General features: G+C 32.2%; 2 protein-coding genes across 2 annotated transcripts in view; both read left to right on the top strand.

The window, feature by feature from the left end:
• The window catches only part of LOC139493894 (uncharacterized), a 482,493-nt gene that overhangs the window by 318,221 nt on the left and 136,567 nt on the right, over positions 1 to 27,705 (top strand). The window lies entirely within an intron of this gene.
• Positions 188 to 26,227, top strand: LOC139493893 (uncharacterized). The gene is made up of 11 exons (XM_071282057.1): positions 188 to 426; positions 901 to 1,317; positions 3,793 to 3,899; positions 6,323 to 6,776; positions 9,721 to 10,493; positions 11,155 to 11,185; positions 11,738 to 12,009; positions 14,643 to 14,670; positions 18,808 to 19,134; positions 21,788 to 22,078; positions 22,939 to 26,227. Exons 1-11 carry the CDS (start codon positions 213 to 215, stop codon positions 23,271 to 23,273), a joined length of 3,249 nt encoding a protein of 1,082 aa, XP_071138158.1. The 5' UTR covers positions 188 to 212; the 3' UTR covers positions 23,274 to 26,227.

Raw genomic sequence — 27,705 nt, 5'->3', positions numbered from 1 at the left:
TAATACATCAACACATAGACATAAAGACATTCTGACATATTTAACACATTGACATATCGAAAAGATGACATATCAACATATTAACCAACAAATGAGGAGAAATTATCTATGAGTTTGTGTATGGATACATTTTTTTTCTCAACATGAACATATCAAAACTTTCCAATTTTTTTATTTTTTTAGATTCCATCGGAAAAGGGCAACAGTCTGCCATGTTAAGTCGTTTATTAGGGAAGGGCAGCTATGAATCATTTGATATGAGATGTATGGTAACCGGTCAATTTTCTGTTGGGAAAACGACTCTTGTGAAGCTGTTAGCTGGGGATGTCCTACCAGAAGGGCGACATCCAACTGATGGGATTTCTCTGGTAGAAGGTCGCTGTGGCCTCGACATTCAGTCAAAAGAGTGGATTCTTGTTGATCCAGGTGAGAAAGAGCACAAGTAGAATATCTGACCACATTAAAAATATACTCTATTGCATGGACTGCGCTTTCAGCAGACATGTTATAGCACTGATTTAAATAGTTTCACATTGTAGCCATTTTTTGTGCCTTCTATTCACGCACCATATTAATTCAATATCAAATCTGATTTGTGTATGAAAATCTTAACATTTTACTAATCTTATTAGAAAGATGTTAAGGTTTTATATTTTGAAATTGAATTTAAATGTTAAAATTATTCAATGAATTAACATTATTTTCCATATTCAATAATGTCATCATCAATCAGTTAAAATATGACTCTTTAAAATGTGTTAATAGCATAATGTGAATGTTACACCTGATAAGATATCATTCTAATCTTAATTACTGATTCTTCTTACATTCTTCACTTCGTTTTGACAGCCTGCAGCTGATTTTGATTTGATTTGCCTGATGTATTAAATATAATTTCAGACTCTTATAATGCCCTGGATGTTGTGTACAGTAAGGTTTTAATGACCTCTCTGGAAGAAGAGGAGGAGAGTGAACTAACCAAAAAGTTCATCAAAGCTTCAAATACAAGCCCAACTGAATCCTCCAACGTGCCTCACACGGTCAAACAGATGGAAAAGAAAATGAGAACAAGAATGACTAAAGAAGAAATAAGAAAGAAAATGGAAAAGTTCCTCAAAAGTGGGAAGTATAAGATGAACATCGGACGTCTTATCTTCTGGGATTTTGGTGGACAATATGTTTTTCTAACAACACATCAGACCTTCATGACGTTCCGGGCATTGTTTCTTGTAGTATTTGATGGGAGCAAAGATTTGCATGAACAGGTCCCTGATGTGATGTGTTTTCCTGGGCAGCACATGACGCCAACTCCAGCAGGTAATGTGCATGTTATTTACACTCAGATAATGCAAACAGGATACATTTCTATGACAGCAAGGTGATAGTTAAAAAAACAATTAAAATTGTCTAAATATTTAAGCCAATCTAAATGTTTACGTAACTTGTTTACATTGCCACTATGAGCTTGTCACAAACTACAATATTAACCTCAATATGTCTCACATTTTGAAACATTGATATGAGGTAAGACAATACTATTTATTAAAGATACCAGGTTTGAATTTTTGTACGTCGGAAAGTGGTTTAGATTTTGAATGAGTAAATTCTCACAAAAAAGGAGCTGATGATTTTATCATAAGCATGAACAGAGTGTTGCATTTATTGACAGACAACATTATATTTTTGCGGTCATATATTGGTATGAAGTTGGCTTCGTTGTCGTCGTCCGAAGACAAGATGGTTTTTTTTTGCACAATAACTTAAGTTTAATAAATGGATCTCTTTGAAATATTACCATAAGGTTCAATACCACAAAAGGAAGGTTGGGTTTGATTTTGGGGGTTATGGTACCATCTTTTAAGGAAAAAGGGGCCAAAAATAAGCATTTTTGTAACTTCCAGACAATAACTTGTGTGTTAGTGTATGGATCTCTCTTACATTGTACCACAAGGGTCCATATCACAAAGGAAATGCTGGGATTGATGTTGGGGGTAATTGCCTCAAAATTTTTGGAATTAGCGACCAAAAAGGGTAAAAAACATGCATTTTTTTTGTTTCAGGACAATAACTTTTGTGTGAGTGTATGGATCTTTCTGAAATTATACTACAAGGTTCCATATCACAAAGGGAAGGCTGGGTTTGAGTTTTGGGGCAATTGCCCTAAAAGTTTAGGAATTTGGGACCAAAAGGACATAAAAAAGCTTTTTTTCTAGTTTCCAGACAATAACTTGTGTTCAAGTGTATGGATCTCTCTGATTAATTGTACTGCAAGGTATTATACCACAAAGGGAAGGCTGGGATTGAGTTTAGGGTGATGAATCATAAGGGGTTCAAAAAATTTGGGGAGGATTTTTTTTCCTTTAATTATTTTTATTTTAAGTTGTTTATTTCTATATATATATATATAAAAGCAAATAATAATGATATGGCAGGAGATAAATACCAAACAGGATATGTGAATTATTATATTAAGTATTGCGCTACAGCAAGAAATCTTCAATTGCACAGTAATGCACAATATTAAGAAATCTTCAATTGCACAGTATTGTAGGTGTGATCTGACCTTAACCTCATTTCAATTCATTGAGTTTTAGTATTTTTTCTAATACTATATGTAATAGGTCAACTTTATTTGGTGTATGGAAATATTTTATGATGTACATGTCAGTCTCCATGTATCATCTGACCTTGACCTTATTTTCATGGATCATTGATCAATGCTAAGTTTTCATGGTTAAGTTTGTTTGTTAGATACTATAAGCAATAGTTCGACTATATTTAATGCATATATTGATTGTACGGTGTACATGTCTGCCTGGCATGGTTTGTCTGACCTTGACCTCCTTTTCATGGTTCATTGGTCAATGTTAAATTTTCTAGGTCATATCTATAAATTAACTGTTTACAAAACTTTTGAATTTTTAAAATACTAAGGCTTTTCTACCTCAGGAATAGATTACCGTGGGTGTATTTGGCAAAACTTGCAGGAATTTTGGTCCTCAATGCTCTTCAACCTCGTACTTTATTTGGCCTTTTTAACTTTTTTGGATTCGAGCGTCACTGATGAGTCCTTTGTAGACAGACCGGTCAACTACATATAGTGAATTGAATGATTGTTAGGAGTACGTGTATTTCTGTTTAGTTTATCTGACCTTGACCTCATTTTCTTGGATCATGCTAAGTTTTTTGTGATAGTTGTAGTAAAACTTTATATTTAGGACTATCAACATAATATAAATGGTTAGTAAAGAAGGCGAGAAATTTCAGTGTGTGCACTATTGTTGTTATTCCTTAATTCTATTTTTGTTAAAACTTTGTATTAAATAGCAGCAAAAACAAATGTTATCCTTACTTGTGTCAAAATATGTTTATTTGTTGTAAAAGTAAGTTAAGCAATGTATTGTCAAATTCACAATTAATGGCCTTGTCATTAAGCAATGTTAACAACAATGTTTTCCTATAGAAAGTCAGATTGTTTTATAATGAGTAAACCAAAAAACATATTTAATGTTTGAATGTTTACATACTTGATTTCTCAAAATATCTACCCAAAAACTAAAAATTGTAGTTTTGATGAAATTTTTCTTCATACACCATCCAGATTTATTTCCTTATATGTTATGCCTAAAAAAGTAAGTAGGGGAATGGAATTACTTGTTAAATTTGTTCATGAATTTGTATCCCATCTGCTTCCTTTGTTTAATATTCACATAGACCAAGGTGAGAGACGCAGGCTCTTTAGAGCCTCTGGTTTATACTTTTTTTATGACAGATTTTGATTTTATTTTGTAGTATTCTTGCAATATTGGGTCAATTCCATCCTGACCTATTGTAAGGTTGTATATGCAGGCATACCAAAAATCTTGTTTGTTGCCACTCACAAGGACAAAGTACCAATGGTGAGTGATCTTATGTTAGAAATATAGTAGTAAGTCATTGCCATTTGAAACACTTGAATAATGTGTAAAAACTGCTTACATGATGATAATATGCCCATATGTCTTAACTTGACCAAACTTCGTATAAAGCTACACTTTCGAAAGAAAAAAAAATCCTAATTGATTTGTGGGTAATAGACTTAAGATCAGATTACAGGGACTATAACTAGAGTAGAATATATGAAGAAACACTTATAGATAAGAAAATGATATTGGTTAGCATTTGTATTAATATTCAATTTGATATATCTCATTGTCATGGAGATTCTCTGCCGTGTCACTCTCGGTCATGGTCTATTGACTTTAAACAATTGTTCAGTTTAAATGTTAAAGCTTGTATTTTCTTTGCCTTGTTACTCTCGGGCATGGTTTATCGACTATAACAATTGCTCAGTTTAAATGTTAAAGTTTGTATTTTCTTTTTAAGTCAGTTTTATTTCAACAAATATGCTGACAATATGAAAGTTTAGTGATGTTAGAGGCCAAAATATTTGAAATTCCAAAACGTAATACAAATGTTGATGAGTTGGTGAAATAAAAAATCGGGACAGGTAATGCATGAGGACGATTTATGATTTGTTTTAAAATAAGTTCAATTTTATCAACAAAAAATTGAAATTAAACAATATCCATATGTTCATGCAAATACCCTCTTGACCTGTTTTAGATTTATTGCCAACTTATTAACTGTGACTTATGTTGTTTACTTGTGTTTCTTTACTAGGTAGGTAAAGTGAATTACCAAACAAAAATATCAATAGCAAGTTTTTCTTTCAAAATACCCTTTTCATTTTATTTCCCTTGGAAGGTAAGATTTAACAACTGATAACAGTTTCAGTCTGTTATCTTTGAAAGTATGAAATCTAGGTTAAAAGTGTAAAATTGACCTTTGAGAGAAGATGTATGTCACTTGAAAATTTGAGATAAATCTAATTGTAGAACGCGTTATTAATGATGGTGATATCAACTTAACAGTCCTGTTGGATTTTAAGAAAGCTTTTGATGTAGTAGATCATGATTTTCTCTGAAAAAAATTTGAAATTTATGGATTTGATAATACTGCTGTTTCTTTTTTAAAATCATATTTGAATGAAAGAACTCAACAAGTACAAATTGGTAATGCTCATTCTGAAAAACTTTATATCAAGTATGGTGTCCCCCAAGGCTCCATGTTAGGCCCCCTTCTATTTATATTATACATAAACGACCTTCTTTTTTATATGAAAAATTCTTTCACTGTTATATGCCTATGATTCAACTTTACATCTTTCTGGTAATGGTTATCAAACTCTACAGTCAAAGATACAAGAAGATGTACATGGTGTTGAGGAATGGTGCAATGATCATGATGATAACAATATGTTCATCAATAAAAATAAAACAAAATATATGATTATTGGAACGAAGCAAAGAGCAATGCCACATTACAATGAGAGTTGTTTAACTATTAACAATCAAGTGATACAATCTTCCACATGCAAAGGTATTTTAGGAATTCAAATTGACCCTTCCCTCACATGGACAAACCAAATTGATGTGATCTGCTCAAAAATATCATCTAGACTATATCTACTATTAAAGATTAAAAAAAAATTAAATCTAGACTGCAGAAAATTATTCTATATTGGTTTTATCTTGCCACTAATTGATTATTGTTGTTAAGTGTGGAGTAGTTGTAGCAGTGAGGATATTAAAATTACAAAAGAGAGCTGCTAGATTAATACTAGAAACCGACCCTTTCGCTCCTTCTTGCCCTTATTCAAACACTTAAACTGGTTGACAGTTGAACAGAGAATAAAATATCACAAGTTTGTGATGACATTTAAGTGCATTAAAAATGACGCCCCATCATATCTAACTAACTGACAAGTTTCATTATGTTTCAGACAGAAATACATACCCCTTGAGAAATGCTGTTCAAGGAAACCTCATACTCCCTAAACCAAAAACAGAATTGTTCAAAATCTTTTTTACGTATTCGAGACCATTCTTGTCAAATAATTTGTCAAAACCGTGAAAAAATATTACAAATGTTAATTCTTTCAAATACAACATTTATAACAGATCATTTATTGAAATCAACCTAGCTGTATAAATAATAATAAAAACTGATTATGTCATCATGTTTATTTATTCATCACATTTTATCAAGTTGTATTGAACATTATTATCATACTTGACTTTTTATACTAATGTATGCAATGTATATGTTTGCATTTTGTTTGAATTTTCACGATGAGGGCCTCAGGGAAGATTAACTCATTGTGTAACTCTCTTAAAACAATGTATTGTTGTTGTTGTTGTTATTCCACCATTGAAGATGCATTTAAATGACCAGGTGTGAGATACAGTGTATTATTCTGTCAACTTTTTATGTTTAACAGGAGAATATTGAGACCAGACGTGAAGAGCTTTACAGAGGAATTGAGGAGTTGTTTAAAGACCACGAGGGAAAACATCATCTGGTCCTTAGACCTCTAATATTTGTCAATGCCAAAGATCAAGCCGACCCAGAAATAGAAGTTCTGAAGAAAACAATAACAGAACTTACATTCGACCACCCATGCTGGGGTGAAAGAATGCCCAATGCTTGTGTTCCACTAGAGCTAGAGATCGCTGAACTAGTGGCAGAAGGAAAACAAATAATGTCATTGGCTGAAGTTAAAGAATTAAATGCTATCAGCGAGGTGTCTGTCCTGTCCCCTGAGCAGTTGACTGATTTCCTACATTTTCATCATTCCCTGGGGAAGATTGTTTATTTCGATACCCCCCAGCTGAGAGATAATGTAATGATCAACCCTCTTCTTATGGTGGAAGTTATGAGATCTTTTATCACAGGTGTGTATGTATTTTCATTGTGTAGTGAATATATATATATTGCAGTTAAAAATGTTCCAATATCCAAAAAGTGTTTACCTACCTTTTATTAGAGCGTGACAGACTGTTGGATAGTATCCTATACTAATATTATTGTTGGTATGTGAGAACTTTTATGTAATATGATTAGTAAAAAGATTAATCTTTTTTTTTATCCACAGTGTTAAAAATTGTGAAATGCATGCAATTTTTTATCAGATTTCTGAATAAAAATGTTGTTTTTTAATTGGTGATGTACGGCAGCAGGCAACCGAGGAGTTTACTTAGATACTTAGATCAAATTTGAATTGTGTGGCGTCACTTTTATTATACTAGAGTATGTCCCTTTAATTTATAAATGGGAAAATTGCTGAATTTTTTGTTTCCATTTTCTTACTTAAGTTTGCCTCAACCAGGGACTTTCTATACTAACTGATTACTCAGCCGCCTATTTAAAGCTACCACCCAACAATAAACTTAGTTCTGATATACAATGCTAGTATATATTTGCGTACTTCACAGTACATTGTAATTGTATAATTATTATTAGCTGTATATATAAAATCTGATTAAATAGCGATTTAAGATGACACAAAATATAAGATTTTTAAAGAATGATGAATTATTTAACTGAGACGTATCGTTTTGAAGAACACCCCAGTTGTGTAAAATGGTTACCATATCACACAAGATGGCAGCCACTGAAAATTCAACGAACAAATTCCTCAAAGTTTAAAGATCAATATTTAAAAGACGAGAAATCTTTTGAAAAACATGAAAAGCAGTTTGCAATGACAAAATGTATAAAATTTCATAAAAACCATTTTTTGTTAAACTTGAATATATAGTTTATTTGTAGTTATGTAAAGTACTTCATAAATGTGAAATGATTTGCTATAAAGTCACGTGACATTAGCTACGGCCGAGATCAGTCTGATAATGTGTATAGATATCGTTATAAGTGACTAGTCCCGTTAGTATAGAAAGTCCCTGCCTCAACCAAACTTTATGAATTCTATACAAAATGCTTATTACCACAAAACAAAGATCAAGTTTGAATTTTGGTGCCTTCCCTTTTACCATTCTAGAGTTATGCTTCTTAGAAATGGAAACAATGCAGAATAACTATAGAATTACATGGTTTCAAAATATAAGATATATTTTAACAATGCTAAAAAACTTTGAGAATGCAAGTAGTTCTATCTCGTTATGAGTTGATTTCCAACGCAATTATGTTTTGAGACAATGTGTAGTTTTTATATATTTAAACTGAAACTCTTATACTAGGCTTTTGATAGAAGGTGAATGTAGACGTGGTTAGTGTGACATTCAGTTTCACTAAACTAACATACATTATTGTTTAAGGACCAGCTGATGACCAACTCCCGTTGCGAGATTTTTTTAATGTGTTGGTGGATCAATGCATTTTGACCACAAATGAAACACAATTGTAAAATGGTATAAGTGCCCATATTGATGCCTAGTGTTACAAACTATTCATTGGTCCCCATTTTGAAATATTTGTCAAAAGATACAACAAGTTTTATACACAGATTTATATGAAACTTGAATTTTATAAAAGCTATCCTGGATTGATCAATTGTCTGAAAGTCTGCAGGCATTTATTCTTCATAATCATTAAATATCAACTATTAATACTTAGTTCTCCCATCATGTTGTAACTGCGTCACTTTCTAATTATATTAGGGAACAAATTTCATCCGGAAATCTGAACGGTGAAGTTGAAAGTAATTTTTACAGACACCATCACGAGTTGGTTGACTGTTATGAAATTTCACAGATGATAACAGATTATGTCGTATCTATGGCAATGTCAGTTTTTGAGTTTGAATGTCCCTCTGGTATATTTTGCCCTATTTTATAATATCATATTTGTCTGTTTGTCTTTTTTTTTTGTTAGCCATGGCAATGTCAGTTTATGAGTTTGAATGTCCCTCTGGTATATTTCGCCCCTATTTTATAATATCATATTTGTCTGTTTGTCTTTTTTTTTTTTTGTTAGCCATGGCAATGTCAGTTTTTGAGTTTAAATGTCCCTCTGGTATATTTCGCCCTATTTTATGATATCATATTTGTCTGTTTGTCTTTTTCTTTTTAAGCCATGGCTATGTCAGTTTATGAGTTTTAATGTCCCTCTGTTATATTTTGCCCTATTTTATGATATCATATTTGTCTGTCTGTCTTTTTCTTTTTTAGCCTTGGAGATGTCAGTTTATGAGTTTGAATGTCCCTCTGGTATATCTCGCCCCTATTTTATAAATATCATATTTCATGTATTTGTCAAGTAAAAAAACCACATTCAGTGTGTTTAACATAACTGTCTTCTTTATATATACAATCACAGCTTGGGAACTTACCTCAAAATTAATAAATTACCCACCGAAAAGCAATGTATTTAATAAAGGTAATCATGGTAATAGACATTCAAAATATTTGTTTACTTCATGTACTTAGAATAAATAGTAGATGAGGAGTAAACTTTATGTGCTAAAAGCTGGAAAATAAAAATCTGAACGACAGTAACTGACTGACAAGATGTCTTCATGGATGACTTACATGCATCATTCTTAGTGTTTCTTCTACAGAAAACATGTAGAAACCATGCAAACATTTGAAAACTCGCAGTTTTCCCACAGCACATGCAAGCTTTGTTTCAGATTATTTGCTTCCAAATGGGAAATGATTCAACTTTGATCATCAAATCCTGTTATGACTAAACAAAAAAATAATGTGTTCTGATATAAAAGACATTTAATTTAAATATTAGGATACATTGTTTTTTCCAGTGCTGATCTAAGTGAGCGATACAAATTGTTTTATCATGTAGCTTTTATAGACCGGTATTACCTCATAATATAAACTATATTTTAAGTCTGATAACATCTTCTTTATTTCATTTTTATAGATGTTGAATTTTGGCCCAAAGAAAATAAAACAAGGAAAACCTTCAAAAAGATGTCTGAAAATGGAATGATACAAAAAGTAGACCTCTACCAGATTTGGGAACAAGAAGAATTCCGTCAGATTTTACCATTTAAAGAGTACATATTTGATATGCTGATACATCTAGATATCGTATCCGAACAACGGAGATATGATACAAAAACAGGAAGTCGTCTACCAATAGAAAACTTCTTTGTACCCTGTATGCTTACACAAAGAAATGATACAGATTTCTTGACACAAGAATGTACACCAGAGAGGACTGTAAGTTTGGCCTTTGTTTTCAAAGGAACCATCATACCTCCAGCCTTACCAAACCGTCTAATATGTGCATGTCTGAGTATGTGGACATTAAAAGAATACCAAGGACGGAAACTTATGTTTTCTGGTATTGTTGGGTTATCATTTGATAAAGAGCATGATATTGTTGTCTGTGTAGAAGGACATAAGATCTTACTGTACCTAGTCCACAAGCGCTCCAAGGGCCTGATAATACCTGATATAGCCACCAGTGTCCGGGATTGTTTGTTTGTTACTTTAGAAAGAATCTCCGAATTTTATCAGTCCTCCATTGATTGTAAAGCCAGCAGCAAGTTACCCTTCCTCACCGAGTACTCCTGCTCGACATTAAACTGTTTCACTTCAGAAAACAAGTTGGTCTCCGAGACTGAGGAATGTATTTGTAAACACGGAGAAAACATTAAAAATAACTGGCGTATTTGGAACAAGAAAAAGGTATGTAAATACTTTTATAAGAACATCACTGCGAGAAATTTAGAAATTTTTGCGCAAATGTGGCCAAGTTCCCTTATTGGATAATATAGTTACTTTATTTGCATTATATGTTAGACATTCAATCTTTCAACAATATGTAAGAAATATAATATGGTATATGATTGTCAACGGGACAACTCCCTACCAAAAACCAAATGACGTAAAATTCAGCACCTTTAGGTTGCCGTAAGATCTTCAACAATGAGTAAAATATATGTTACATATTAAACTCTTAAAGTCGTTACGTAAAAATGTTTATACATTCAGAGACACATTTATATCTGTACAAACTTGTTGATGTTGGTATGATAGTAACTAAACAGCAATAGACGAATGTATCAGACAGAGGGACAAAGGATGATAACTTTTCTATGACACCTCTTTGTTTAAACCTTGTTTTTTTTGTAAGGTAGAGGAGTGGATTAACATTTATAATATTTACATGACTTGTAGTAACTATCAGCATTTGTCAATATTGTCTTTTTTTACTATGTGTGCTTTTGTCATTAAGTTTCACACATTTTACAAAATGAAATGTTTTTTTGAGGAGCGACAAGCAAGTAGGTTGTTTACATGGAATTATACAAATACTGGAATTGTAGAGTTATTTTCTATTTTACAGGAACAAAAGCAGTGTGATGCTAATTGTCAAGGTAAATGTATCATTAATCTCTCTGCACTTCCATATTATTGACCAGAGTTAACATTTAACTTATTAAAATATCCAATTTAATTCCAATCTCATGCTACTGATGTGCTTTAATTTTGTGCCGATTCAAACAATACAATGATATTTCACATAATTCAGATTGAAACTTCTTTGGACAAGTAATGGATTTTAACCATCTGTGCTTATACAATTACAAAAAGATATATGTATTAGAAACTTTCAATTTAAAATATATGATTTGCAATTTTGGTTAAGATTGATTGCTGTAAATTACTAAAATATATCCTATATGTCTTATGAGTAAATTGTCTACGATTGCTGTCAACAGATAAAAATATGTGCTATATTTAAGATAATACATTTAGGTGTATTTTGTGAACATAGGTTCGAAGAAATTATAATTAGATTACTGCATATGTTGATAATATTGTGTACCCAATAACTTCCAATGTTGAATAGTTATCTCATCTTATCTCAGTATATTAACGTACTTTCTTTACAAATCATACATGTATGTTTTTAAAATTCATTTAAGGTTTGAGTGAAGATGCATTATCTCAGATCCCAAGTAACACAGAGTTGCTTCGTCTGTCTAATCATTGTGAGGCACATATGCTACATGAATTGGCTCTCTATCTTGGAATGGAAGAGATGGTATGGAGTGATATGGTAGAGAATTACCCAACAAATACACAGATGGTCAAATTTTTGACACTTATTCATTTGAAAGAGAATTATGAAATCAGTTTCGCAGAATTGGACAACGGATTGAGAGAAATGGAAGTAACAACACATAAATTATGTGTGGTAAGTAACTACTGCAATGGACTGATGCAATTGTATTTATCTTTTCATATATTTCTTTAATTGGCATATGGTGTGGTTTTATTGTGAACTTGTCTTATTTGTAGTGTTCATCTGACCTTGACCTAAAATATCATCGGAAAGTACCAAGACTTAATAGAGACATATATGCAATATCATATTAAGTTAAAGATTCTAGTTTGTTTCGAAGTTGTGAATCTTTCAATTTTACTTCAGGTTTCACTTTATTTGCCTCTTATGATCTTATGAATTCTCTATAATTTCATACTGCCATCAGGTTTTTGTCAATCCTGCAAAAGCGAAACATAGCGATCATAGGTTCCGGTGTTGTCGTCGGCTGCGTCAACATTTGGGTTGAGTCTGTAGTTTCATTAGACTTTTTAAATTCTTCTTTGAATTTTATTCAATTTGGACAGAAGCCAAAAGAATTTAAATTTGGACAGAAGCCAAAATATTGTATCAAGAGCAAAATGATAAGGTCATGAAATGGCCCCTATTTCTGGCTAAAATTTAAAATTAGGATTAATTGACCAATACAAAAATGAATCATAGCTTATCCAATGACAATATGGAAAATATAACTTTTTTTTTGATTAACGTACTTGCGCTCTGTTCATGACGTCACAAATAGCAATGGTTTTGATTTTCGACCAAAAACTCGTTGAAATTTGATAAGATCGTAGGCGTAGAAAAAAAATATTTTAGTTTACTCTTTTTTACAGCATTTTACAAATCTTACACAAAAATTAAGTTTGTTGACGCCAGCGCTCTATGTTTCCTAGTCATTAATTTGGTTCAACGCTTCAGAATATTACTTTTACAAAAATACTTCTATTTAACTTCCTACTTTTGATCAACTTAAAACATTTGTTATCCTGCAGTGTCATTCTATTGTGTCCACCCTTGTAACTATATTTCCTTAGTGTTTACTTATCGAGAAAGTTCTGATACTATATAACCAAACACTTTAATTTATGTTATTGTGGAATTTGTAATTTAGTATCTACTATTTGTTTCTTTTTTTTTAGCGTCTTTGCTACATTAATTTGTATTTTTGTTTGAATATTTTAGTTAGTTGTGTTGTATGTCTGTGATGAATGTTTATATAGTTTTGGCTGCTAGATCTTAATTATTGACCTATTACTTTTAATTTGTTTGAGTTACTCATATAACTATAAACAACTGTCATACAAGTGTGAGGTTTAACTGGCTATACACCGGGTATACATGGTATAACAAATTCCTCTTCGGAAAAATTGCCTGTACATGAGTCATGAATGTGGCCGCTGTTTTTCACTTTTTTAGTTGATTGATATTGTTTAAATTTGTCCATTTTTGATGAATTTTTATATGCCCGTCAAGATTTTATAAAAATGTCCGGCGTCTGTCTGTCTGTCTGGCGTCCACATGTCGCACCGTAACTTGAGAACCACTTATCAAAATTTCATGAAACTTAACATAGTTGTTTCTTATGATAATCAAACGATCAGTACACTTTTTGTTGAAAAATAGGGGGTTTATCAATGTCGCACCATATCTCAAAAACCATTAATCATTATTGCTTAAAACTTTACAAACTTCTTAGTTATATTAATCTAAAGATCTGTATACATTTTGGTGATGATTCAAAATTTTAGTTTAGAGTGAATGAGTTTTGTAAAAAAAAAGGGAGGTTTTCACATGTCGCGCCGTATCTCAAAAGTGGTGCAGCTGTTTATTTAATTTGTCTTTGAGTATGGTACTTTTGTGATACTTTTCTACATTGATCTTGATCTATACCAAATGGTTCACCCTTGTTTCATTTCCAATGTTTACAATTTTTATGCCCCCGCCCCCCCAAAAGGGGCATTAATGTTTACCCTTGTCCGTCTGTACATACGTCCGTACGTCCCAAAATTGATTTCCGTTCTCTAACTTGAGTTTGCCTCGACCAAATGGTATGAAACTTATACACAATGCTTATTATTTAACTTAAGCTTGTCTCAACCAAATATTATGAAACTTATACACAATGCTTATTACCACAAAATACAGATCAAGTTTACTTTGATAGCGTCACTCTAATCGTTCTAGAGTTATGCCCCTTTAACAATGGAAAAATTACAAAATTTTAAGTTTCCGTTCTCTAACTTAAGTTTGCCTCAACCAAATGTTTTTAAACTTATACACAATGCTTTTTAACTTAAGTTTGCCCCAACCAAACATTATGAAACCTTTACACAATACTTATTACCATAAAACTCAGATAAAGTACAAATTTGGGTAGCGTCACTTTTATTGTTCTTTAGTTTATCCCTTTATAATGTTGTATGCAAGCTGGGGCATCATCTGTGTCCATGGGGACACATTCTCCACTTTTATTTTCTTTTTTAAGCTGAACACGTCTAATACATGTGTAACCATTCAATTAGCAATTAGTTTAAAGTATTGAATGTGGGTATTGATCATAGCTAATGCCCTTAACAATGAATACTTTGAACATTTCTTTTGAATCTGGTCTGAGCCCTTTACTTCTGTAATAACTGTATGAGCTTGTTTTCAGATAACATGGATCAATGATAGATTTAACTCACATCTTTGAAATGAATTGATGTTAACAATTATTATATTTTCAGGTACGTCGGAGAAAACAAGTGAAATCTGGTAAGTATTTTGATATCTAAAGGTCTTTATATGACATAATAAAAAAGACCTTTGTCTTAATGTTCCGTATCAAATAAATCATACATGTTATGCTTACCTTGGTACAGTATCTGATTAAGGGTAGATTATTTAACAATTTGTCATCTTGATTTCTTTTTACATAACTGTGCAACTTGGATTTTTTACATTTCATGGGATTGACCAGTAATCATAATGTTATTATCTTTAAAAATAAAGGCAACAGTAGTATAACGCTGTTCAAAAGTCATAAATTGATTGAGAGAAAACAAATCCGGGTTACAAACTAAAACCGAGGGAAACACATCAACTATAACTGGAAAACAACAAAACAACATACACAGAAACGAACTATTAGATCAGAACTCCCATATTCCTGACTTGGTACAGGACATTTATCATATTTTTATGTATCTTGTACGATTACAAAGCAGTAAGCACATACCTCCAAATTATAATCAATCCCTTTGGATATGTTTTGCTGTTTGTGTAATAACAAAGCAGTATTATAGCATTCTTTCAAAATTTAATCACTTTCTTTACAGATGTTTATCCTACATACATGATTTGGTTTACAATTGAAAAGTTATGACTGTCTCCCTGAATTTATTCCAATTAGTATATTCCAACTTTGAGAAGGGCACTAAGTGCAATAATTAAATACCTTTCTTTTGTAGTCCCCTCCTTTTTAGCTCACCTGGCCCGAAGGGCCAAGTGAGCTTTTCTCATCACTTGGCTTCCTTTGTCGTTCGTCGTCGTTAACTTTTACAAAAATCTTCTCCTCTGAAACTGCTGGGCCAAATTTAACTAAACATGACCAAAATCATTATTATCTAGTTTAAATATTGTGTCCGGTGACCCGGCCAACCAGCCAAGATGGCCGCCATGGCTAAAAATAGAACATAGGGGTAAAATGCAGTTTTTTGCTTATCACTCAAAAACCAAAGCATTTAGAGCAAATCTGACATGGGGTAAAATTGTTAATCAGGTCAAGACCTATCTGCCCTGAAATTTTGAGATGAATTGGACAACCACTTGATAGGTTCCTGCCCCTGAAATGGTAATTTTAAGGAAATTTTGCTTTTTTTGGTTATTATCTTGAATATTATTATAGATAGAGATAAACTGTAAACAGCAAAAATGTTAAGCAAAGTAAGATCTACAAATAAGTCAACAAGACCAAAATGGTCTGTTGATCCCTTTAGGAGTTATTGCCCTTTATAGTCAATTTTTAACCATTTTTCGTAAATCCTAGTTATCTTTTACAAAAATCTTCTCCTCTGAAACTACTGGGCCAAATTAAACTAAACTTGGCCACAATCATCATTAGGGTATCTAGTTTAAAAATTGTGTCCGGTGACCGGCCAACCAACCAAGATTGCCGCCATGGCTAAAAATAGAACATAGGGGTGAAATGTAGATTTTGGCTTATAACTCTGAAGCCGCAGCCTTTAGATAAAATCTGACATGGGGTAAAATTGTTTATCAGGTCAAGATCTATCAGCCGGAAAATTTTCAGATGAATCTGACAACCCGTTGTTGGGTTGCTCTCCCTGAATTGGTAATTTTAAGGAAATTTTGCTGTTTTTGGTTATTATCTTGAATATTATTATAGATAGAGATAAACTGTAAACATCAATAATGAGAAGCAAAGTAAAATTTACAAATAAGTCAACATGATGGAAATGGTCAATTGACCCCTAAGGAGTTATTGTCCTTTATAGTCATTTTTTAACAATTTTCATAAAATTTGTAAATTTTAACTAACATTTTTCACTGAAACTACTGGGCCAAGTTCATTATAGATAGAGATAATTGTAAGCAGCAAGACTGTTCAGTAAAGTAAGATGTACAAACACATCACCATCACCAAAACACAATTTTGTTATTAATCCATCTGCTTCTTTTGTTCAATATTCACATAGACCAAGGTGAGCGACTCAGGCTCTTTAGAGCCTCTAGTTTTACCTCTTCTTCAGAATCTTCTTTTACAGTCGAAACCAAACAACGTGAACATAAACTTTTAGATCAACCGCAAACACTTTTGTGTTTTTAGTTCATTGACACTTGTGTCAGTCGTCTACTTTATCTGTGTCAATAGTTCATTGACTAACTACTTTGTCTGTCGTCTACTTTATCTGTGTCAATAGTTCATTGACTAAGTACATTGTCTGTCGTCTACTTTATCTGTGTCAATAGTTTATTGACTAAATACTTTGTCAGTTGTCTACTTTTATCAAGATTTTCACCTCGTCAGAAACTATTGAACCAGTTTCAACAAAACTTAGAGTGAATATTCTTTAGAGTTTGCAGCATAAATGTTGTTCTTAGGGTTACACTGATTTGTTTTGTCTAAAAGCCTTATTAAATAATGGTAGATAGAAAAAACTATAATAAAATTAACGGTACCAATTTTCTTGCACCAGATGCGCATTCCAACAATGCATGTCTCTTCAGTGATGCTCGTGGCCAAAATATTTGAAATCAAAAGCTTATAAAAAAAAAAATTTAACACAAACATATAAACTTTGGAATTGTGTATTCAATGAATCATACAATCTATTTTTCTACATTTCGTTTTGCATACTGTTGTTTTTCTTTTGTGTTCTGCATTCTGTTGTTTGTCTTTTGTCATTTTTATCTCACTTATGGCAAAAGTTGCAAAATGTGAGACAATCTGGTGGCGTTAAACTATTTTATGAAGCTTTAGATTTCAGAAGGTAGAAGACTTGGATGCTTTAATTATACCTTGTATGCAGATTCCTTACATTATGAAGTTTATATTATATATATGTCGATTTTTTTTGGCCTCATTTTCAGGGTTCAACGGATCTCTGAAAAACAAAACTTGCATTTTTCAGCAATGTGAATTTCTCTCTTATGATGGGTAATATGATATATAGCTGGTTCCTTTGAATGTCTATTTGTCAATCAGACAGGATTCACCTGACCTTGACCTTTATTCACGAGTCAATGATCAAGGTTATGTTAACATGGTCAAGTTCGTATCTCTAATACTATACTTGTTATAAGCAACAAGTCAACTACATTTGTTGAGGGGAAGGAATGTAGCATCTACATGTCTGCCTGAGCATAGCCTCATTTTCATTGTTCATTTAAATTGTCAATGCTATTTTTTATGATTGGGCATTTTTTCAGATACTATTAGACATACATCAACTATATCTAGTGTATAAGATTATTGCAACAATACAAATGTCACTCTGGCTTGATTCGCCTGACCCTGGCCTCATGTGCATGCTTATAAGATAAAAGATGAGTTTTCCTGGTGAAGTCAATATCACAGATCTTACAAATAAAATGTCAACTATATTTGATGTATCAAATTATTGTAAGGTTTTTATGTCCGACAGACAGGTTTTGTCTGACTTGGTCTCATTTTCAGTGTCTATCGGTCAATATGTTGTTTGGTAGTTTTCCCTGTAACAATATATCAGGTGCTTTTGGTTTATGGCATGATTGAAAGGTGTAGATGTCTGAATGGGAGATATTGTCTGATCCTAATCCCATTTTCAGGATTTCTTGGTAAATGTTAAGTTTTGGTGGTTTGATTCTTTTCCCTTATACTAGTATCCTGAAATGTATATGTTGGATGATTGTGCGAGTTTTCTGTCTAAATTTCATTTCCAATTTTAACCAGCAAGTGAATGAAATAACACTTATAACCATCGATCTGTAATGCTCTTTAAATGCCGTATATTATCTTTCAATAATTATCTATGAGACCATCTAGAGAATTTGGATGATAAATAATGAAAAGTTGGCAGTCAAATATACGGAATGAGAATACAAAAGGGAATATAGACAAACATGCCCTTGAATAGTGATGAAGGAATAAAAAGGTCCGCTTTCAGTTTCAACTATGGTCTTTATTTCCAGAGAGCATGCATTACATTCAAATGCTAAATACAATACCATATTTGATTGTTAGTACCAGGTTGAAAAAAAAATGCAAAGTTTAACCCTCAGTTCTCATATATACATTTATCTTTTGAGGATAACAAATATTCCATTGTTTTAAAAAGTTTTCAAAATAACTTTGAAATGTAAGTGTTTTATTAGTTTTGATAGATATATCCTATTTCTTCTTCTATATAGGTATTCCTGACGATATTCTAGACTGTATTCCCTCAGACGAAATTTTAGATAGATTAGCACCGCTGGTTGGCAAGATAGTTCTTCAACTAGGAATAGAACTGGGACTTTCTGTAGAAGAGATAGAGAGAATTAAAGAGAAATGGGATCGTGATTTGACAGCACAGAATAAGGAAGTGTTATTTACATGGAGGAAAGATAGAACAGTGAAACCTACAAATCGGGTACTTGAGCAAGCTTTTGTAAATATTGGTAAAGGAGCCAGGTGTTTAAAGGAGGTTTTAAAGGACGTTGATCCCAATACACTTAAAGCAGTAGAAATTGTTACAGGTAATACTATATGAAGGGTGTGAGTAAATAAAAAAAAAAGACAATCAGGTATTAAGTAAATAAGTTATTCAGTAAAGGAAATATGTATATCCTAGGTTTATATCAGAAATATATATAGTCAGTGATAAAATAGTTTTGCCTATTATTATACAAAAGTATTGGTTATTAAGAGGTAACAGTTAATTACCATGTGACTTTCAATTATGCAATGTCTTCTTTATATATATGTTACAGTAAATAGGTAAAATGAGGAATTACACGTAATTACTAAACAGTTCAGTAAATACCTGTAATTACTAATCAATCCATTTAGTAATTACATGTATTTACTGATTGTGGATTTTATTTGTCATTTCTTCAGCTATTTGCTATGATTTATTATACCTCAGTTTTCATTTTCTATACAAAATAAATACACAATAGTTTCACTACTTTTCAAATTACAGGCATTGAACTATTGGACCTCAATAAACTATTTGACCGCAAGCGTCATTATATTTCACGGAATTTTAACTGCATCTACGGAATTGGATGATGTTGAGAAATACTGCGGGAATTATGACTTCGCGTTTTACCTATTATATATAGGGTTGGCGTCAGTGCTGGACTTAGCCTTAGAAGTCAGAATATATATTAAGTCAACGTGTATCAGTATGGTTGTGTTTCTGCTTTTATATTATGATAATTGATTTAGCCCCGACATTTATTGTCTGTTGTCTCCTTCTGTATAATAAAACCCTTACTGACTGGATATTCGTGGAATAGTAAGTTTATTGTCCCCTTGGATACAACTATTGACCTTGGCTACGCCTCAGGACAATAGTAGCACTTGGGGGACAATAAACCAATTATTCCACTACTGCCGAGTCAATAAGTATTCAATATTTGTTTTAAAATGTTAGACATAATTCAAGAAACCAAATGAGAAAGAAAAGGGGAAGGGATTGTAGAGCTCACTTTTTGTTTTTGGAACGCGTTGCGGGGGACATGGCAATACCAGGCATCTGTCCATCCGTCAAGTCTTGTGAACGCTCTAACTGGTACAATTCTTGCCGGATTTTATTAAACTTATACTATAGGTTAATATCAGTAATATCTCGGACAAGTTCTAAAATGGTTGACCATCAACTTTTTTAAAAGAGTTATGTCCCTTGGAAATATTAAATAAGTGTAATTCAGGGGACATTGGAACTCTTTCTTTTATGTATGTTGGCGTTTGTTTTTGTTGTAGTTCAGTGTTTCTGTTGTTTCGTTGATTTCCTCTTATAGTTGATGTGTTTCCCTCGGTTTTAGTTTTTTACCCAGATTTGTTTTTGCTTAATCGTTTATGACTTTTAAACAGCAATATACTACTGGTGCCTTTATTTAAACAATGATTGCAAATTTCTTATTATGGCCATGCCATCTTGAGTTACACAAAACATTAGACTTGACACATTTGCATATCTTTCGTACACAACCTGTTTTGCATGCATACGTCACAAATCTCTGCCAATCTCAAACTGACTGTAGACGCGCTGCTCTCCTAACTTTTAACTCGACCTGGGTATTTTCATCTTGCAAATCCAACTATTGCTGAGAACGTGAATAAATTCCTAGAGACAGATCCATTTAAAATTCCACGTTTGAGCAAAGCTAAAATAGTTCATTTGTCTGTTCATGTTCCAAAACTAAACAGATATTTACAGAAAAGACCTCTTGGATCCCCACGTCCTCTATCAATAATAGAAATGGGAATAGTTACATTATTCCTGACGTTAACAGGGCGCGAAATTTTGATGCTCCGGACAAGCATCTTTTCCGCTTTCTTTGGTAAGTTTGAGGCACTTGCATGATATCCCATATGCATTCTGAACAGGACAAATGTCACAACAGAACTGTAATGTTGAGTCTGTGTGATTATATACAAAGCATTTCTTGCATTCGTGTTCATATTGTAAGCTATGAAACTGGTACGGATAGTGATCTTTTACGGAGTAACTTTGAGCTTGTGGTATCAAGATCTCATGTAATGAGGCTTCTACTTCAGAGATTTGATTATAATCATCTCTTGTCTTTTTTTTCTTTTTTTTTAAATTTTCAATCAAAACGCATTATCTGCTGAAGACTCGCTAACATTTTTCATTGTACAAACAACTCTTCTGTAAATATGTTTTTTTCATCTACCATTTTCAACAAATATGTTTAATACAGTTTAACATCAAGATATATTATAGAATGGTCACTTTTTCATACTACAACAGTGTTTTAACAGTTAGTAAATAGATGTAAAAATTCATATGAAATTTAGTGATTACTGGTAATAACTGGACAGTTTCAGGAATTACTTGTATTTACTAAGTGCATCAGTAATTACATGTAATTCCTAAGTTTTAGTAATTACGAGTAATTTCTAATTTCAAGTATTTACTGTAACATATATATATATATATATATATATATATATATACCTAACTACTTTAAATTTCGAATGATATTCAAATTGATTTAATCTTTGTATACATTTTATGGCAGTTTTCTTATATAAAATAATATGTTTTTTTGGCAACAACATTTTATAAACAAAAACAATGTAAGATAATTGTAAGCATTGTTTTATTTGATGATCCTCTAAACTTCATTTTGGTTAATAAACCGATCTGCTCGTTTACAGATAGAATCAGAGAAAACGAAAACAGAATCATACAGGATATACAAGCCAGCCAAATTTTAGACCATATGATGACACACTTGGTGATATCAGTAGATGACAGACGCCGTATTGAACAACATGCTGGACAAGATGATCAGAATAAAGCATTGCTGGATATTGTGATTAAAAGGAGAGAACCTGCTTACAGTGTGTTTGTTGATGGATTACGTAATTATGGATACGAAGATATCGCTAATGATTTGAAATGTGATTTCAGTCCAAGTCCAACATCAGCATCTGCTGAAACTGAAGGTATGTCTGAAGGGTTTATTATAAACACAAACAAAAAAAGTTTTTTACTGAAATCATTTTTAAATTTTGTTATATATTCATTCAAAATAGATATGATGTATTTGATTCTAAAGACTATCTACCAGATTTATTGCGTCGTATTTAATTTATCATAAGTATACTACTTTTCTTGCATACCAAAGTAGGTCATTGGTATATATGATGAGTCTTTCAGGACGAATTTCAGTTTGTGTGAAGTAACTATGATCTTAGACATTGTGACATTGAGTAATTATGATTTCAGACATTGAGATCAAGATTCTTTTCTACAGTTATAATGAAGTTCCCGTTTATTAAGTACCTGTTACGAATCAGGCAAATATGACCTCAGATGAATTTCGCTTCTTAGATCCAACTGTAGAAAAGAATAGTGAACATATATAATGCAAAGGCATTAGTTTTGGTCAACTATAAAAAAAATTATTCATGAGACATTAGATTTAAGAAAAGGGTGAATAAAACCGAAACAGTAGAAAGGCTACACACCTGAAAAGTACTAAAAAATGGCCAATCCATCTAATACCAACTTTGCCCGAATGAGTTGAATCCTTAGTTTCTGCATAATTTTAAAAGTTATAAACGGTAAATTTAAGAAGAGTTTGTTGTAAATCATGTGAGTAGCAAAGTACTGAATACTGAGCTATTGATACTCTAGGAGACGTATAATCCACCAGCAGAGGTATCGACCAAGTGATGTAAAAAAATGAAAACATGATATAAATTCATGTGATCCAATTCGCTTTTATGGATTTAACCTCGTCTTTATTCATAAAAGGTCAATAGCACTTATCTTAGGAAAAAAATCTTTTTTTATTTTGTAGGCTTATCAGCTTGGAATTTTCCATTATATAAAGTTCGTTTACAAAAGAATTACCTCAAAGTTATCACTGATATACAACACGAGAATATAGTAGATCATCTAATAACAAGAGAGGTATTGTCAGTTGATGATGGGAAGAAGATAGAATCTGGTAAAACCCCACAGGAAAAGAACAGGAATTTAATGGACATGCTGTTGCGTAAAAATGAACAGGGATTTAATGAATTTCTCAAAGCCCTACGAAAAGACTCAATTTATGGAGATTTAGCAGAGCAAATAGAAAAGACAGAAGTTACTAGCACAGATATGGCAACCCTTCATAAATGCTTGAAATGAAATAAATGTAATTTTTTTTTCAGAAAAAAAAAACTTTACACAACAAGTTAGAGACAGCTAAGACAAACACCAGTCAATAGAAGGAGGTTTTGTCAATCCAATGTTCAATGATTTGGTCACTTAAACCATCAATGTGAAAGAATAACATTATATTATTGATAGCAATCTTTTATATTAAACATATGTCATGTGTGGGTGTCATGCTGGGCAAGGAAAAAGCTAAAATATGTACTAATCCCTTTTACTAGTGTTAATTCATAAACACAAATCCCCTTTATGAGTGTTCGTCACTAAACAGATAGTACAATTATAAAACAGTCATTACATATTCTGTTCAAGAAAAAAAAATAATGTATCTTAATATAATTATTTGGAACCAGTAATTGGAAAGTTCATATGCACTACCGTTTTTTTAAAGGTCAAAACATATGGCTGTGCGGCATATTTTCAACATTTATATGCCTCACACTTCCAATAATTTAAACCTACATGTATACTGAAATTATGTATTTCCTCTCAATTAACATTTGGTCCTTCTCAGAATTTAATTTGGCCGCTATCCATGTTAATTCCTACTGGTAAAGTTCCCAAAATGTGTCTCTTTGAAATGCAACATAGTATCATATCTAGCAATCAGTAGGTAAACAAAAAATCTATCACTAGTAGATATCCCCAAAGAGACGTTACATAGCTGCAATTAGGTTATTAACAATTTCATTTCAATCATTATTGTGTATGTTAATCTCTCAAAGCTGTTAAATGTTACCTTAATAATCAATTTAGGTCTAAATGTTAAGTCTAATGAATAATAAAGTATGCGGATTTTGACATTAGCTTGTTGTATATTGTGTTTATTAAACAGCTACTTTTATATGTACACATGTAAATAAAAATGTCTATTCATAAATATAGTAATATAGTTTTGAACAAAGATGCAATGATATGCTCTTATTATGTAAATATAGTTATTGCTAACATAATATGGTATTTCACAACAAATGTTTTTGACATAACGCATCTTTTCTGTCAAATGAACTTATCTTTTATCCATTAGAAAAAAGGATTTTAAATCCAAACATATCAGTGATAATTGTTTGGTTATATTATATTTTCAAATAGTTGAGAACATATCAAATGTCAAAAAACATTTGAAAACCTACTACCAAGCAAATGTTTGGCCTCTTTCAAGTCAAGCTATCTGCACCATATGTTGTTTGGTGGTGTTTTAGCGCAATGCTATACAACTTCCTGCTTGCCTTTTTAACATTTTGTTTTTCGATAGTCACTGATGAGTCTTTTGCTAAAGTTCTTCAGAAGATACCGAGACCTTGTTGATACATATTCAACTGCACAAATAATACATGATGGGCTTGCAGTATAAATTTTAGTCACTGACATTTTGTTTATCATCCTAATTACGTTTGTAGTGGTTCTTTTTTTGTCTTCGTAAATTACTTTTACTGTTTAGCCCTTTTTTGTAATACCCTTTTGGGATCTTTTTTTGTGGCTCAGTACTTAAACATCCCGCCATTGTGTTATTTTGCTATGGTCATTTTTGTATTCTTGTATATTTTTGCCTATGCGCTTTGGTCTATATGCCATTTTGTTTTTCTTTGTTGACTTGTTTTTCTTTGTTGACATATTTTTCTTTTTTTTTATAGTGATTAAATTATAACACAATGTTGACTGCTGTACCCCTATTTCTTACAGTTAAATATTTTATCTATCATGTCTGTTTGTTTTGTTCACACATTGTTGTCAATATAATGGAATTTTATGCGACTGTCATACAAAGTGAGCGGTTAAGCTAGCTATAACACCAGGTTTACTTCACCATTTTTTACATAAGGAAATGCCTGAACCAAGTCAGGAATATGACAGTTGTTTCCCATTCTTTTGATGTGTTTGTGATTTTGATTTTGCCATTTGATAAGGGAATTTTAGTTTTGAATTTTCCTAGTATTTCTAATATTTTACTTTTTTGTAAACGAAAAATACAACGACGCTCACAAAGATAAGCCTGGAATCTTTTATGAGGTTTTTTTATGTTGTATGTCTGTTTAATTTGAAGGAGTCGAGTGTGTAAAATTTAAATTTCAATATTCATTGTCAGTTTTACAAAATTTAACCCCCTTTTCCTTTCATCGCGAATATCAAAATGTGTATATAAAAATAAGGAGATTTGATATGATTGCCAATTAAACAACTATTCACCAAAGTTCAAACAAAGTGGAGGTAAGCAATTATAGGCAACTTAACGGGCTTCAACAGTGAGAAAAACCCATACCGTAAAGTGGGCTATAAAAGGCCCCAACATGACAAATATGAAACAATTGAATTGAGAAAACGAACGGCACAATTTATAACAAAACAAATATGGCAGACGTGAACCAACGACAACCACTGAACTACAAGCTCCTGACTTGGGACAGGCACATACAGAATGTGGCGGGGTTAAAATATTTGTGAGCCCTAAACCGTCCCCTAACCTGGGACAGTGTTTCATAGTTATTTCATTTTCTTCCACTTATTCCTTTATTCCATTATTAACTATTCCTATTGATTTTATGTGAACATGTTTATATATTCTATAATATTTAAAAGTTATTAGATTTTGTTAGAAATTATTTTGTAACAATATTAATAGTCCGATTTCATGCCTGATAATTTTCTCCTTGTAATCAATCACTCCAAACGTGTATACAAAATCCTAAGCAAGATTTGTCATAAATTTGTCAACTTTTTTCAATGTTTATACATTTTGCCTTCAAATTGTTTGCATTAGCACAACTGTTTTATTTTAGACACCTAGTGACTTTGTAATTTACCAATTTATTATGTTATGATACCATTGTGTTTGTTGTTGATGTGATTACTGTAGCGCTATTTGTGTTTTAGTTGTATCTTCTTCTTGTATATATGCTTATAAAACAGATCTACTACTTATACCCTTACCATGTTCTTGTTCTTATTCTTTGTGCAATAAAATCAAAGCAGCATCAACACGGTGAGTTTGACAGTCCAGCTATTCACAAATAGTTATCAAAAGTACCAGGATTATAATCTTATACGCCAGACGCGCGTTTCATCTACATAAGACTCGTCAGTGACGCTCAGATCAAAATAGTTAAAAAGCCAAATAAATACAAAGTTAAAGAGCAAAATCAGAACCGAGGTGAAAGATACCAAAGGCATATTCAAACTCATCAGCTGACAACTATGGCAAACAAAATACGCGACCAAGAAACAAACAACAGTTTACAAAATGCAACATAAAAAACTAGACTGAGCAGCACAAAGCCCACTTAAAACCGGTAGCTGGAAGATCTTTTTCAAACAATGGAAGGAATATACTTTGGCTACCCGAAGTTTATCAGTACAAACATTCATTCAAAGATGAAGACTTGATGAAAATAAAGGTTCCTTTGCGGCAACAAAATATCATTGTATTTTTTACAAGTCCCCGATCAAACAATTGCCCAGATAGCAGATGTTTTAAATCATCGAACAAAACATAAGCAAACGTACAAAATGCTTTCCAGATTATTTCAGCAATTTTGAGATTTGAAAAGGGGCATAACTTTAAAACGGTGAAAGTGACACCACCAAAATTCAAACTTGATCTGTGTTTTGTGGTAATAAACATTGTGGATAAGTTTCGTAACATTTGGTCAAAGCAAACTACAGTTAGAGAACGGAAACGAAAAATTCAGCAATTTTTCCTTTTGAAAAGGTACATAGCTCTCGAACAATAAAAGTGATGCCACTTAAATTCAAACTCTATCTGTGTTTTGTGGTAATAGGCATTGTGTATAAGTTTCATAACATTTGTTTGAGGCAAACTAAAGTAAGAGAACGGAAACGAAAACTTCAGCATTTTTTCCATTTGTAAAGGGGCATAGCTGTAGAACGGTAAAAGTGACGCCACCAAAATTCAATCTCGATCTGTGATTTGTGGTTATAAGCATTGTGTATAAGTGTCATAACATTTGATAGAGGCAAACTGAAGTTGAAGGAAACCAATTTTAGGACGTACGTACGGACGGACGTACAGTCGGACAAGGGTAAAACTTAATGCCCCCTCCGCAATGACGGGGGCATACAAAAGTGAGTTGTCTCGCATTCATTGAAATTTGGGTTATTGAGTGACAGAATATCATCTTTATATCTTAAAGTGAAATTTAAGAACTGTTTTATCTTTAAGATGGTTCTGTATAGATCTGCTTCATATGAGTACAAGTTTGCTAGCAGTGGTGCACATTTAGTACCCATTGGAATACCAACGGTATGCTAAACTATCAATCCACCAAAAATTCAATAAATATGATGTCGATAAAAAACTCAAGCATTTTAATATTATCTTCGGTATTTTTGTTGTGGGAATCAGTGTGGTTCTTTAAATTATGAATGTGAATAGTAGTGTAAAGCATAG

This window comes from Mytilus edulis, chromosome 11 (assembly GCF_963676685.1).
Source record: "Mytilus edulis chromosome 11, xbMytEdul2.2, whole genome shotgun sequence".
Classification (NCBI taxonomy): domain Eukaryota; kingdom Metazoa; phylum Mollusca; class Bivalvia; order Mytilida; family Mytilidae; genus Mytilus; species Mytilus edulis.
This window is presented reverse-complemented; position numbering and strand designations above follow the sequence as displayed.

Excerpts from the sequence above, each read along its gene's own strand:
- LOC139493893 (XM_071282057.1), top strand. The coding sequence starts at position 213 with ATGTTAAGTCGTTTATTAGGGAAGGGCAGCTATGAATCATTTGATATG. Across the intron at positions 427-900 it reads GTGGATTCTTGTTGATCCAG|ACTCTTATAATGCCCTGGAT; the intron begins GTGAGAAAGAGC and ends ATATAATTTCAG. Across the intron at positions 3,900-6,322 it reads ACAAGGACAAAGTACCAATG|GAGAATATTGAGACCAGACG; the intron begins GTGAGTGATCTT and ends TATGTTTAACAG.